Consider the following 14291-nt stretch of genomic DNA (forward strand, 5'->3'; position numbering starts at 1 on the left):
TATTTGGCCGTCCTGCAGTTCGCAAGCTCCGAGCAGAACAATGCTCGCGTGAGCGCGCTTAGCATGCCGAAGAGACATTCACCAGTTATATAGAAGACATCGTTGACACGCGCAAACGTGTCAACCCACTAATGTCCGAAGCGGATAATATCAGAAACATCATGAAAGGCATCTCTGAGGACGCGTGTCAGATGCTCTAGCAAAAAATGCTGCCACCGTCCGTGACGTGATCAAACTTTGCCAGAGCTGTAGAAATGGCATTAAAATTCTGCGTAAATTTTAAATGCACAGCTTGAGAAACATTAACAAAGGATTGGAAACAATCATTTTTGTAATTCGCTTCTGCCGCACCCATCATTTGTATGCCAGTCTTGCACGAGGGCAGAGAACTCGTTTCGTTGAATCTCGTTCAAGCTCACTCAGCGCCTAGAGCTTCCCGTTCCAGTGCATGGATGACGGCTCTCTGCTCTGCCTCGACGTAATACTCAAGGTCGTCGACGACGGGAGCTACAATCCTTTAATACTTTACGAATCGATGGTCACGGGGACAGGTGCGAATGCAGCCCGTTTCTGCACATTCATGCTTCATTGTGTGCGGTATAGTGCATCTTCGTCTCGTTGCGACAAGTACAGTACAAATTGACTCCACAGAATGCTAGTGCTTCGTGTTTGACGAGTCGACGGAAGTGTGTGAGCAAGCATTGTTGCGGTCTGTTCTGAAAGACTCGCACATTCTGGGTGTGTAAATATCTTTTAGATGATTTGGATTGTCCTCGTAGTATAGCTGACGCACGTTCTTTTTTTTTTTTATATGTCGATCTGACACCCAGGCTGAACGAAAATGTTCATAAAAGTGGAATGTTTCCGTACCTGCAATTTCATCTGATCGTAGGGCCGCGACACTGGATTTTACTCGCACGTTTGGGCTGGAAGGCAACGAGCTTGCCCACCAGTTCGCCCGAGAGATGGAACACCGGGCATAGGAAGGTGAGCCACAGTCCATTACTAGTTATAAGGAAATTACGAACTATTACAAGACGGAGAGGCGACGTTACCCCGACCCTCACAAATCGCTTACCAGAGAACAGCAAGCGATCTACAGGCAGATACAGGCAGGATCCTTCCTGCACCCTTACCTTCAACACAAGATGTACCCGGAAAGGTACCAGAAAGAATGTGATTTCTGCAAGACTGAGATTGGCACGCTCCAACATGTCATTGGAGTATGCAACTTCATCAAGGAAATCCCCCCACCTCTTACCTGCCCCACTACCCCACCACCCCATCCCTCATCCTCCCTTACCGAGCGATGGGAGACCTTGCTAACAAGCCCCGCCGTAGAAGACCAGCTCATCCTGATCTCCAGGGGCCAGGCGGCCAGGGATGCATATGGGTCCCTTGAAGAGGGAACCACTCCCATCGACGGCGTCTAAGCAGACGTCGTATTTAGCTCGAGCAAATAAAGTTGTCTCTCTCTCTCTCTCTCTCTCTCTCTATGTGAATTTCCTTCCGACATAGATGTCAAGCCTTGCTGAGCCAAGCCGTATATGAACGGCATGTGGTGTCTAGAAATAGCATTCCGTGACTATAATAACGCCGTTAAGAGAGAAAAAAAACTATATGCATAGCCCCACAAACTTCATATCATCCGCTCGTTGTCGGGGCCCTTGAGAGAGGTCCACTCCAGGGTGAGAGGGGTACTACACAAAACAACGGCTTGTACGCCGTCCCCAAGGATGGCGCCACGGTACCATGCCCGTAACCATTTCATAATTACGTCTGCTCTCGATTGCGGGAGAAGAAAGTTAATTTTTTTTTTCAGTTTTCAGTTTCTAACCGCGTTTCTTGTCCCTAAAATCGGCGCCATTGATCGGCAGATCTCGATTGCAAAATGCATAAACAAATGCGACATCCCTGCCCATTTTATGCCGCGATTTAAAGGACCGCTTATTACTCTGAGAATTCTGCATGTTCAAGAACTCAAATTTATATATGCTGTAAATAATGCATGCGGAGTGTTTCTGCGCCAGCACTCAAACCGTTGACGTAATTGTCGGTTAAATTTTGAGCTTTTCCTCACAGCACTCACGGACTGCGGAGAGGGACGGTAATATTTGTTATTTCCGTTGTCTTTGTCCACACCCTGCGGCGTCTTTTCGGGAGCGCTCTTTTTTTTTTTTTTTTTATTCAAACCAAGAAACGCACTAGTACCTTCATTGAAGTCGCTATGCAGTGCGAGGAAGCCTGATAGCCTTCGCGGATTTAGTCTCTAATTGCGTCATTCTTTCGAATGCTAGCATTGGAAACAGGGGCGCATGCAGAAAGATATTTCGCATAATTAAACTGCAAGCTATAATCATTCGACCTCTCCAAACCCATTGAAATCTAAAACCGGTGCAGTTTCCCATTCAATATGAAAAAATTAAAAAAAATTGAGGGAATGGAAAGGGGGAGGGGGGGGGGGTCTGAATTTTTTCAGCAGCAACCTTCTTAACACAGGAAAACCTCAGTATGGTCCCCACGAAATAATGTATCCATCTTGCTTAGTGTTTTAATTCTCTTTCCTGTGCTTTTGAGAAAATTGGGGTACGTTTTTTATTTTTGAAAGAATTAAAAGGTGAGTTTTTTTTTTGCCTGCTCTATTCACTGCAGTAAGGCGCTCCAAATGATTCACGCTTTCGAAATGGGGTACATCGACCCGTCCTCCTGAGAAGTAGCGTCCGTTTGTCGTTGTCGTGTGATGCCCGACCTGCAAGTGGCTTGACTAGTAACATTTCGAAAGACTTTCTAAAGGCGGTAATAAGGGCGCTCGGAGGGGGGAGGGAAAGTCTTGTTCGCACCTGCATTTATATCTTATCGCCTGAACATTGTGGCCTAGCTTGGAAGTTATCTTACAGTGAAACTCATGGAATATTTATCGTGGATTTTCTGCTGCTGTTTAGTATACACTGGTCCATAATGTGGTGCGGCGGTTGGCTGCCGGGAACGGTGTTTCTTGCTGAGAAACAAAAATGAACAACAACAAATAATCTCCAGAGGTAACCATCATATTTGAGGTTTGTAGCCATGGAATACGTAGCGCAGTTGCTGCGTTGTCCCCGAGGACGAGAAGTTGAAGCATCCTCCTTGCAGCAAAATATTCTTGATGAATTTTTCCATCTCAGGCTTCTCTTGTTCGGTCAGGTAAGGATATATGGCATTACCGACCGTAAATAAGCCTGAAAAGAAGAGACTACACTCAGAACTTTGGAACCAAGATCATGAACAATAATGGAAGACAAAGCAAGCAAGAAGAGGTTATCGTCAACAAAGGTAAAAAAGATTATTCCTTTGCCTCTTTGATTGCTCGAAATCGCTAATTCGAACGACCGATAGTTTAATTTCAAGTTCCGGCTTGTCGAATAACTGAACGGTGGTAGCGCACAAAGCGTGATCATATATACGAGAGAAAGGCGACGAAAGCGCCTAAAGTGAATGACCTGAATTTTTAAAGAAGAAGAGTGCTGAATATGGTAGCTCGGTGTGTCAAAATGGTTCGCCTTATCCTGCCCTCCCCCTTCTCTAAAATGAAATTCAAAATGCGCACACCAGTGCAGTGCGAATAAAGCGTACTGAGATTAGATACAAAGGTAATGTTTTCTGGATTATGTGAGTTCGTTGTAATCAGCTACGACCTTATACATATAGTCCTGGCGCAAGCGGAAAAAACTGGGCCTGCTGACTTAAAGTCGACTTTAAAATGGCGCAAAAAATGGGACGAGAAAGGCGGACAACAGGAGTTCTGTCTTTAAGCGGCGATTTCATTTCAGGAGGCAAATGTTTCTTATTTGTTTTACTTGGAACGGCTTGAAAACAAAAAGACAAATGGCTTGGTGTGGTTCATGGGGTTTACTGCCCAAAGCAAGCAGGCAATGAGAGACGCAGTAGTGGACGGCTCCGAAAATTTTGACCACCTGAGGTTTTCTAAAGTGCACTGACATCGCACAGAACACAAGTGGCTTACTTTCCGCCTCCGTCGAAAAGCGGCCGTCGCGGCCGGGTTTCGATCCCACATCCTTGAGTTCAGCAGCAGACAAACGTATCAAGAGCATGATATTTCCTTCTACATTTTTTTATGTTTTGTCTAACCGAAACTGGCAGCAGTGGTATCTGCAGACTGGTAGTAAGAACTTAAGCGCTTTCACTTGGACAGATTATGCTTTCTTATGTCCCATGCAGAAAGCGTGATTGCAATTATTGACGGAGAAGCGTGCTCCGTTTAATTATGCAAGCACCTGTACATGCAGCGCTCTAAATATCTGAGTCGATCAGTGGCATACTTACGCACAGCATCGTCGATATGCTTGCTCGCGATCGTGACTCGCACCAGTTCGCACGATAATGGCACAAGCCCAGTGCTGCTAACAAGGTCAGCGAGGCTCCTTCTCATGCCGACCGTGTCGCTCGGCTTAGAAAATGGTAGCATGGAAGCTTTCAGTATCTGCAAAATATAGAGAACGGATCGACACACGCAATGCAAAATTTTACGAGAGGGGAGCTGCTTTAAGCTAAGTTGTGCCGTGAGAGCCTTCGGATAATTTTTATTCATCAGTAACAGTTCCTTGAGCAGAAATTAACAAATTTGCAGCCGCCATCCAGTGCCCGCGCAAAGCAGCATTAGCGAAAGCAGTTAATTTTTTCCCTGCCCTTGGAACCTGTGTAGAATGTGAATTTACTGTGAACATGCGAATCAAAGTCTTTATATCAAGCAATGCAGCCCGGATGCCAAGAAATTAAACTTATTTATTTTTATTTATTTACAGCATGCTTGAGGCCCTCTGACAGGAGACGAAAATATAAGTTGACATTCCAATGACAAATTCAATGCACATTATACAATATTCAGGACACACACACACACACACACACACACACACACACACACACACACACACACACACACACACACACACACACACACACACACACACACACACACACACACACACACACACACACACACACACACACACACACACACACACACACACGCACGCACGCACGCACGCACGCACGCACGCACGCACGCACGCACGCACGCACGCACGCGCACACACACACACACACACACACACACACACACACACACACACACACACACACACACACACACACACACACACACACACACACACACACACACACACACACACACACACACACACACACACACACACACACACACACACACACACACACACACACACACACACACACACACACACACACACACACACACACACACACACACACACACACACACACACACACACACACACACACACACACACACACACTGTAGTTCTTAGATCAAGCGGATATTTAATTTGTGTTCTGACATGATGCACTCATTGTGCCTTTCACTTGTACCGGCTTTTCAAGAAAGATGGAGAAAATTGAGTACTTTCAGAAAATGGTAAGAAATTTAATTTTGGGGATGACTACCGAAATCTGGGACATTTTTATTTAAGTTGACTGTTACGCATCAGGGCCGAGCCCTTCAAAAGAGTGGGAGAAAGGCCACCTTCCATGTACAGGTACGACTCAGAAGTTGAATATAAAATTGATTGCACGAGTTCCATTCAGGCAGCTGTTACGTGTTTGATGCGCGTTCATTGCGATTGCCGTCTCCATTTTCTGCTCGGACGAATATTACCAGAATTTTTCAGACCATAATTCAGCTGTTCAGACGTAGCTTGCATTTAAAATGCTTATATAAGTTATGAAGCTTACGGGATCGTAATTTTCTGAACGCTGTAGACTTCTACGTCGCTACATTGTGTCTAAACTCTGATCATAAGCCATAATATACAAGCGTTTACTCACGTCTCTGTACTTCGCCCATGCGTCCGAATCCAGAAGTGCCTGGTTAATTTGGGCAGGTCCTGGATACGGAGTGAATACGACCAGACACTCGCCACCAGGGGTCATGAGGCGCTCGACGTTTCTTAAGGCGGCGCTCTTATCCCCTATCCAGTGAAACGCGAGAAAGGAGTATACACGCTGGAAGCGGCCTTCCTCGGAGATGAACTTAGTCACCTGATCGTCCATGGTTATGTCCAGCACACGGTACTTAATTTTCGGATGAGCGTGTACCCTTTTGGCATAATCGATCATGGCCTTCGAGATGTCGGAGGCTACAAGCCTCTTCAGCGTTGGAGGGCACGTGGGCAGGAGGTAATTACGCGAGAAGTTCCCCGGCCCGCAGCCAACGTCCAGGTACTGATGCTCACTTGCGTCGCTTCCGCTGGAACAGGTAAAGAACGTCGCCTGCCAAGTCTTCAGCAGTCCAGCTGTGGCCTCTCGGTCATAATCCCTGCCCTCGTCGTACAGTTTCGGCATCTCGTCCTGGACGAACGGTGACGTGGACAAGCCATTGTCCAGGTTAGAGGTCATGGCGATCCAAAGATGTTTCCTCCTGCGCTGAGTACAAAGAAGAGGTACAATGCAGTCATGAAAAACAGGTAGAAAAAACTTGAAGTGCTGCGAATGACGCTGAACAATTGTGGAAATTTTAAATTGCGTCATACCTCCCTTTACTACTGTTTTGTGAGTGATGACGGTTTGTTCGAGCTCTTGAGGAAGTATACAGCAAGCGTTGCCTATATCCCAATTCTGTCGATCAGCACACCTACTTAGATCTCTTTGCTCAAATTTCGTGATTCGCTGTGCGTCTTTTTATGAACGTGGCAAACGCAAGCTTTATTCACTTCTTCGAAAATACGCGCAGTCGCAACACTCCAGTCCAGGGCCCGCTTGCACAAAACAATCCTAAGACTGTCTTAGCTAAGTCCAGACTTAACTGGAGTCTAAAGAATAGGCCACTAGCATGGCCGCTTAAGACTGGAGTCAAGACTGGGCTTCAGTCCTGACTTGAATAAGTCGCTTGTATGATTACGGCTCTAGTGCTGTCTTGGTTAAGACACAAGGACGCCAGGTGTCCAAGTAGAGAAATTAGGGAAATACAGGGATGCGCTGGCACTGTCCTTCCATCAATTTTGCGTTGTGTAAAATCCGTGCCTTTGCTTTTTGCGGCTTAAGATTGTGTTACGAGGAAAAATGCCCGAAGTGGTTGCTGAGGCCGTTCTGGGAAGCCACTCTGGTGAACATGAACCCGAAGCGTTCGACGTTCGGAACACGAGCCGTCTTAAATAAGCTTGGTCTTTCTAAAGACACCATTTAAGTCTGGACTTAGCTCGGACTTTATCGTGCAAGCCGGCCCTGTTAAGTGCAGTGTTCTCGTTCTGTACTGATTAACGAAAAAAAAAAAAGCACATTTATATCCACATTCAGTGGGAACAGCAGTAGCTGGAGCGTTTATTTCGGCGCTCTTATAAGGACAGTCTACTGCCGGATACTAGTATAAAAGTATTAGCATATTCTGGAGATCGCAGCACTCGGCGGCAGTCTCGAAGCAAGAACGCGCGGTTTACCCAGGAATTTATATATTAAATTGATCAAAAAAGTGAATGATGGTATCGTAGTATGTCCTAAAAAACTGAATCTGCTTGGAGTGTCTGAAGTGAATATACTACGCTAGTACCAAATCAATACGTTACCCATAATTTTATTCTTTAATCTTGCTTGGTTCTCTTTTAAAAGGCATTCAAAACGGAAAACTACGCAGCCAGAGACTCCGCTATAGGATATATATATATATATATATATATATATATATATATATATATATATATATATATATATATATATATATATATATATATATTTATATATATATATATATATATATATATATATATATATATATATATATATATATATATATATATATATATATATATATATATATATATATATACGGTTTTTGGCATCGGTGGTTCATGTCACCGAGTTTGTTTAGTTTTATTATAATTTATATTTTTTTAAGCTATCTTAGTAAGCTCAATTATCGCTTTAACAAAATCTGCTCACGTTAGTTAATATGTTGTACACGCGGCTTAGGTGGCGCGGCAGCCGTTTTGCCTCATAAGGTGGTGGAGAAAACTGAAGCCCGAATGCATTTCCTCTGCATTTCCTTTTGGGACATAACTCTACATCAACCGCTGCCGAACTTGTAGCCATTCGGGAATCTATTCGCTATATATGTGGGGAACCACCTCAAAAATGGTGTATATTCACGGACTCGAAGACTGCATTACAAATTTTGGAAAACTTCTTACGCCACACTGCCTATCAGTCCCTGGCACTAAACATTACGGAGCTCATCACATCTGCCCAGCTGCAAGGCCACATGATAATGTTTCAATGGATTCCTGCCCACTGCGGCCTCCATGGGAATGAGCAGGCCGATGTTGAAGCGAAAAGCGCTCTCATCAATGGCTTCCAAACAGCTGTGCCTTTTTCAAGAGCGGATACGACGTGTCTTCTAAAGAGTTGTATGAATATTGCTACAGCGACTTACTGGGCTCAACCAGACGCCCGACACATGCGTCTAAGAAAGCTTGATCGAACATTTAAATTTACTGTTCCGCGTGATATTCCGCGTCATCAGGCATGCTTGATACATCGACTTCGTTTAAACGTGGCTTTCACGCGCAAGTACTTACATTTAATTGGACAGATGGACTCACCGGAATGTTTAACTTGTGGCATCCCAGAGACTGTGGACCATGTATTATTGGTGTGCCCAGAGTATGCGAACGAAAGAAATGTGCTAGCTGCTTCCTTGAAGCGTTTAGACAAGAGGCCTCTGTCGGAGGAACTGCTGCTGGGCGCTTGGCAGGACAAGGGGAAGGGCATCCAGGCAGTGCGCGCTCTTTGCCGTTATTTGAGCGCCAGTGGACTTGATTCACGTTTGTAAAGCAAGCTGCTGTGTCTGTATATATATTTCATATGCCTTCTCCCACATCGTCACCCATCATGACCTTCTTTCTTCTCTCCTTCCCCTTCCCCAGTGCAGAGTAGCAGGCCAGATTTGAATTATTCGGGCCAACCTCTCTGCCTTTTCCTATCAATAAATCCATCTATCTATCTGAAGCCCGAATCCTCCAGTGCTGGTGGCTGACTCAGCAACGTTACCCTGAAACACCAGAATTAACCGAGTGCTAAATTCGCCATGACACTAGCTAAAGGAAAGTTCAGTGACTCACACGCCCTCTCCATGATTGTGATTTGTATTTCTTTAATTTGATCTAAACGACTGGGCGCACGCTGCAAAGGAATAGCCACACGATCATCATCCTCATCATTATCATCATCATCATGATATAGCTGCATAGAGTTAATATACTAACTATTTATCTGTGTACCGTGTAGACGACGTCAGTGCATATTTGCAGACGCCGCATACCATTGACGAGACGAGACTACATAATGAAAAAATTAAGGTTTAAGCTATTCTTTCGCATTTCTAGGCTCCACAACAAACTCTGTGTCCCTTCGTACCGGTTGCAGCGGAAGACAGCTTCTATGATAGCTGAGCTTCGCGGAATTAAAGAAGCTCCTTCCTACATCCTGTGCCGAGCCCCTGGCCGATGGGTATATTTACGGACTCCAAAAGGTCCCTGTAAACCCTTTCCAACTTGCCGAAGGAAACCAATCAGCAGCCCGTTAGCCTTTGCGTTGACGTCGGATAAATACATTTGGGTATTGCCGCAGGCAGCTGTATAGCATTTCAGTGAATACCAGCTCACTGTGGCATTTTGGCGAATGAAAAATCAGATGAAGTCGCACGTACAGGCCACCGACATCAGATATACATTAGGACTTTTTTCATGAAATGAGACGCGTCCCATCTGGTTAAAAGATTTGCTTTCGAAGAAAAGTATCGGTTCTGGAGCTTGCCGAAGCATCATTACTAATTTCTTTGCCCCATCGACCCGTCGATCCTTCCCAGACTTCCCCGCCATTAGTGATTTCGCCTCAACTCGGCATTTACAAATGATTTTCTATATCGTTTCGGCCACACGAACAGTACACGATGTGAAAACTACGGCTCGATTGCAACTTCGGAACATATACTGCTTGAGTACTCTGTGCATGTTGGCGAGCCTGTTTACTGGGAATGTTGCATGGCGAAATTGTGCCTATAACAATGAGCAGTGCCTTACAGGCCCTTTGCCTGCCCTAGGCAATATGCATGCAACGAACGTTTTATTTGTGCATTTAAATTATACTGAAAACATCTACAAGCTCTAATTTTACCCTGCATGACAACCTCAGCATTTTTTATCCCTGTGATCTTTGTCAACTGATACGTCGGACTAGTCATTTCATCATTTCATGTCATAACTTTACTCGACGATGCACTATAGCATATTTATTGACCGCATTTTTTTCTCCCCCAACTTTTTTTCCTTTCTTTTCCACACAGCTCTCTTTCCGTCTTTCACTCCCCAGTTCCATTTCCTACGCAGAGTAGCCTACAACCGAGTTTTAAACGCTGGCCATATTCTCTTTTGAAACACCCACAGCTAAATAGATAACATCTGTTCAGCCGCGCGTTTCATAATATCTGGCAAACTAGATCAATGGTCTATATTCTCTGTTTTTCATTAAGGAGTATCTCTCTCCCTCGGCTCCCCAGCCGGGCATTTGTTAATTCGGGAGTAGAGCTTTCGAACGAAAAAAACGAAAATGCTAAAACGGTCACTCCATTGTCCCTTTAAAGATATACATCAAATCTGTTATTACATAGGTAAACGACAAGAACGTGTCTGAAATGGTGTGTTTTTTACCGCAGCTTAAGCATGAAAAATATTGCAACCGCACACTTGTCGGTTAGATAAGCAGTGGTTGTCAATAATTAATCATGGCTAAATTTTACAGATATGCACTTCCCAACTGCCTAACGCCGACTTATCAAACATAGATACCATCGTAGGAACAAGGATGACAATTATCGACACTCCTTTTGAAGAATATTTTTGCGGGCGAGTTGGTTCATTACAGATAAAAATGTAAACTGCGCAAAAAACGGGACAATAGACGAAGGAACACGAACACGACAACATGGGCGCTGTGCCCGTGTTGTCGTGCTTGTGTTCCTTCGTCTATTGTCTCGTTTATTGCGCAGTTTACATTTTTATCTCCTTTTGAACGCTGCTGAGACCGGAGACCATCTATGTACAGTCAACTCGAAAACGCCTGAAAATACCCTTATACACTTAATGTTCGCACACAAGTCGATTCTTCAAGATCCTTTATGGATAATATCAGCAGAATGTATGGTCTACTCACCTCCTGTGGAGAAACGCTCAGTTCTGCCTCATTCACGCCGGTGCCCACAGGGCTCAGAGACAGTCGTTTGAAAGTTCCTCGAGTTTTATTGTTTCATTGCGACAGCTAATCGTACATGTTAGCACCCATTTCAGCGCAGTCGAGGTTCACACACCTCTGATAGCTCCGCTAGCCATTCAAAACAGACCTGGCTATAATGTCGTCCTTTTTACTAGCTCATCAGATTGGTGTACGCAAGCAAGTGAACACCCTTGCACCTCGCCATTTTTAATGCCTCCTATCTTTACAACGCCATTTCAGGGGCCGCGCCGTCATCCACATCCGCAACGCATCGTATACCCCCGTCTTGGAAGTCGCTGGTCATATGGCAGTCGCATCTCCCACCTCACAAACGCAGCCTTGATTTACTGTAAGGAGACGTGACAAGAAAACGAGCGACATTCATGTCTAGGCATGAACTTGACGTCACGTTCGTGTGTTGCTACGATGTTTATTGTATTCGGCCGATACTGTGACCATGACCTCAGCCAGCCAGCTTGTTTCTAGCCCCACATACTTTTTTCTCGTCAATTCTGAGATAAGACTTACGTTTGGAAAGATCCCATCATGAAACACTAAGATAATACGACAGAAACAAGATTACCTGGCACTAGACATAGCGAACTCGTCGTCTTTCTTTGCTCGTCTTTTGTACAACATTGCCCTGGAACGTAGTGGTAATATACTACGTTAGCCGACACATATGCTTCTACACTGTTAAGCAGGATAAGTGCAAATCGAATATGCATGTTCGGTGTCAGTGGAGTCATTCGGCAGTAATATTAGGCTATTGATGTTGAAATGTTTTCTTTAATTATATTCATAAACCGAGGGCAACCTGTCTGCATGTTTCCACCTTTGTTGGAAACCCGTTCGGGCACTTAAGATACCGTAATAGAGCATGCACACAGCGCACGCCATTCCCCAAGTGTAGTAATAACAAACATCAGATCTCGTTCGGAGAAATACCAGAAGGCATTCTGGGGTGCAAAGTGTTCGAAAGAGTCGTACCTTATAAGGTACGAGACATGTTAAAATTAGCTCAGATCCGAGAGCTTAGTTTGCACATCGTATAAGATGCTTGTCAAGATATATGAGCATGAAGTCAACACGACCTAAGAAAGCAGATTGAAAACAGCTAATTCGTCCGCTTTGTTACGTAGTACGGTAAGTCTAGTTTAGAAGTGTGTTGCCAGTGTAATGGCAACAAAAATAGTATAGTGGAGTGCGCAAGGTTTATTGCTCATAGCTAAACCTTTCAAGCGAGCCAAAATTTGTGGTGGTGAACGGCCCAAACCTGGTTCCCAGGAAGCATGCTGTCAGCAATTCGGACTGCACGAACGATATCTACGATATAGTTAGATTTAATTTGTCTGCTTTGACGTCCCAAAGCGCCTTGATCTATACGGCGAGACATCATAACGGAGCGCTGTGAAAATTGATATCACCATAGGTTTTCTAACGTGCACCGACAAGGCACAGTACCTGACGCGGGCTGAGCTTCGTCCGTTTTGGGTGTGTAAATGTATTTTACTGGTCCCTATTACTTGCAAATTGCTCTCGTGCATTCCTTTTCTTGTATTCCCTTCCCGTCGACGTCGTCGACACTGTAGGAACTTCAGTCTGTTGGCTATTTCCAGTTTTCAGCAGCTCCACCACATGTCAGCCAAGCTACAAGGATACTTACTAAATACCACCGATTTTCAGCACATATCATATGATGAGAACGTCCGTTCATGTAAAACCAGGCTGTATGAGGTATCAGTGAAACTATTGCGGTGCAGGATTCCCAATTTGAATTTGTATCTAAGCAGATGAGGGTGGAAACTAACTAATGCGGCTGATGCGAGGGAGTTGTATCTTTAGAGCATTTTCTCCTGCTCTGCCGGAAGTTCACACTTACAGAAGGAGCTACCAGAAGGTCCCTGTCTCCAGGTTAGACCTCTCCTTGCCTCTACCAGTGTTGTTATCGTTCGGTACGAATGCCAAAGGATTTGCGTTGGGTTCAGTTTGTGGGATTCTACATGAGAACATAATTTCAACTGGTAGGCTGAACTGCTAACTGTTTTCAATTTCTTATATATCTTTTTTCATCAAAATGTTATGTTTATTATTTTACTTTAAATGCTCTGCTGTCTTTTTTCATCGCTACATTTTCAAATTCTCGCTTGGCGTTAATATTCCGTCGTAGTCTCATGTGGAAAGTTCCAATATTTATACTACTACACATTGGTTAATCCTCCCATGTAGGTATGTGTCATGTTTCGAAAGGACAAGAAGAAAACGAAGAAGAACAAGAAGAAGAACAATAAGTCTGGGTTGTTATTTTGGGCATGGAGACTACCGAGGCGAACGTCGGTCTCGGCGAATCCTTTCCTTACGGGAGCACGCAACGGGATCATGCAGATTTCGTGCAGCAGAGTGAACTTGAGAGCGCCACGGGCACGCTGATGTCGACAGGGACGCGTGCGCGGAGCCGAAGCCACGGAGGCAGCAAGAAGAAAGTACGGTCCAGACGCTACCAGAGGAAGAAGTCCCGGAATCGAGAGTCGGTGAAGTTGGACGCGGCATATGCCACAGGGAGCAACAGCGGCGGGCTAACCGGCAGTGACCAGCCTAATAACCGCGACAGCATGTCAGCCACGTCACCACAGTCCAATCCTGCTTCCACCACAAGTGCTCAGCAGCTTCCTCGGCGTAAGCATGGCCCTTGTGGCTTTTATTATGTTTTTCCAGGCATTGTAATGGTTAGAATAGTTAGTGCTCGGTTCAGCAGACATATAATGCTTCGAAGTCTAGCTCAGAAGAGTGAATTGCTGTGCCAGATGGTTCATGTCTACTAGGAAGAAACCAGCGAAAAAACAAACAAAACAAAGACGCAGGACATGAGAGGACACACACACACACACACACACACACACACACACACACACACACACACACACACACACACACACACACACACACACACACACACACACACACACACACACACACACGCACGCACGCACGCA

The 14291-nt window shown here is 44.9% G+C and overlaps 1 protein-coding gene across 6 annotated transcripts in view; it reads right to left on the reverse strand.

Moving 5' to 3' along the window:
- Positions 1 to 3011: 3011 nt before the first annotated feature.
- LOC146185987 (4-vinylphenol methyltransferase 2-like) overlaps positions 3012 to 14291 on the reverse strand; it is a 43271-nt gene continuing 31991 nt past the window's right edge. For 3 of the 6 annotated variants that reach the window (XM_084606924.1, XM_084606926.1, XM_084606923.1), the window contains 3 exons: positions 5866 to 6462; positions 4324 to 4480; positions 3012 to 3218 (listed from right to left, as the gene is read on the reverse strand). In XM_084606924.1, coding sequence (XP_084463050.1) covers positions 3046 to 3218; positions 4324 to 4480; positions 5866 to 6435 — 900 coding nt within the window. In that variant the 5' untranslated portion in view covers positions 6436 to 6462 and the 3' untranslated portion in view covers positions 3012 to 3045. Of the gene's footprint in view, positions 3219 to 4323; positions 4481 to 5865; positions 6463 to 11238; positions 11405 to 14291 lie in introns of those variants that run through there. The other 3 variants (XM_084606928.1, XM_084606927.1, XM_084606925.1) reach the window with 3 other exon arrangements.

This window comes from Amblyomma maculatum, chromosome 6 (assembly GCF_055883805.1).
Source record: "Amblyomma maculatum isolate TAMU_Amacu chromosome 6, ASM5588380v1, whole genome shotgun sequence".
Taxonomy (NCBI): Eukaryota; Metazoa; Arthropoda; class Arachnida; order Ixodida; family Ixodidae; genus Amblyomma; species Amblyomma maculatum.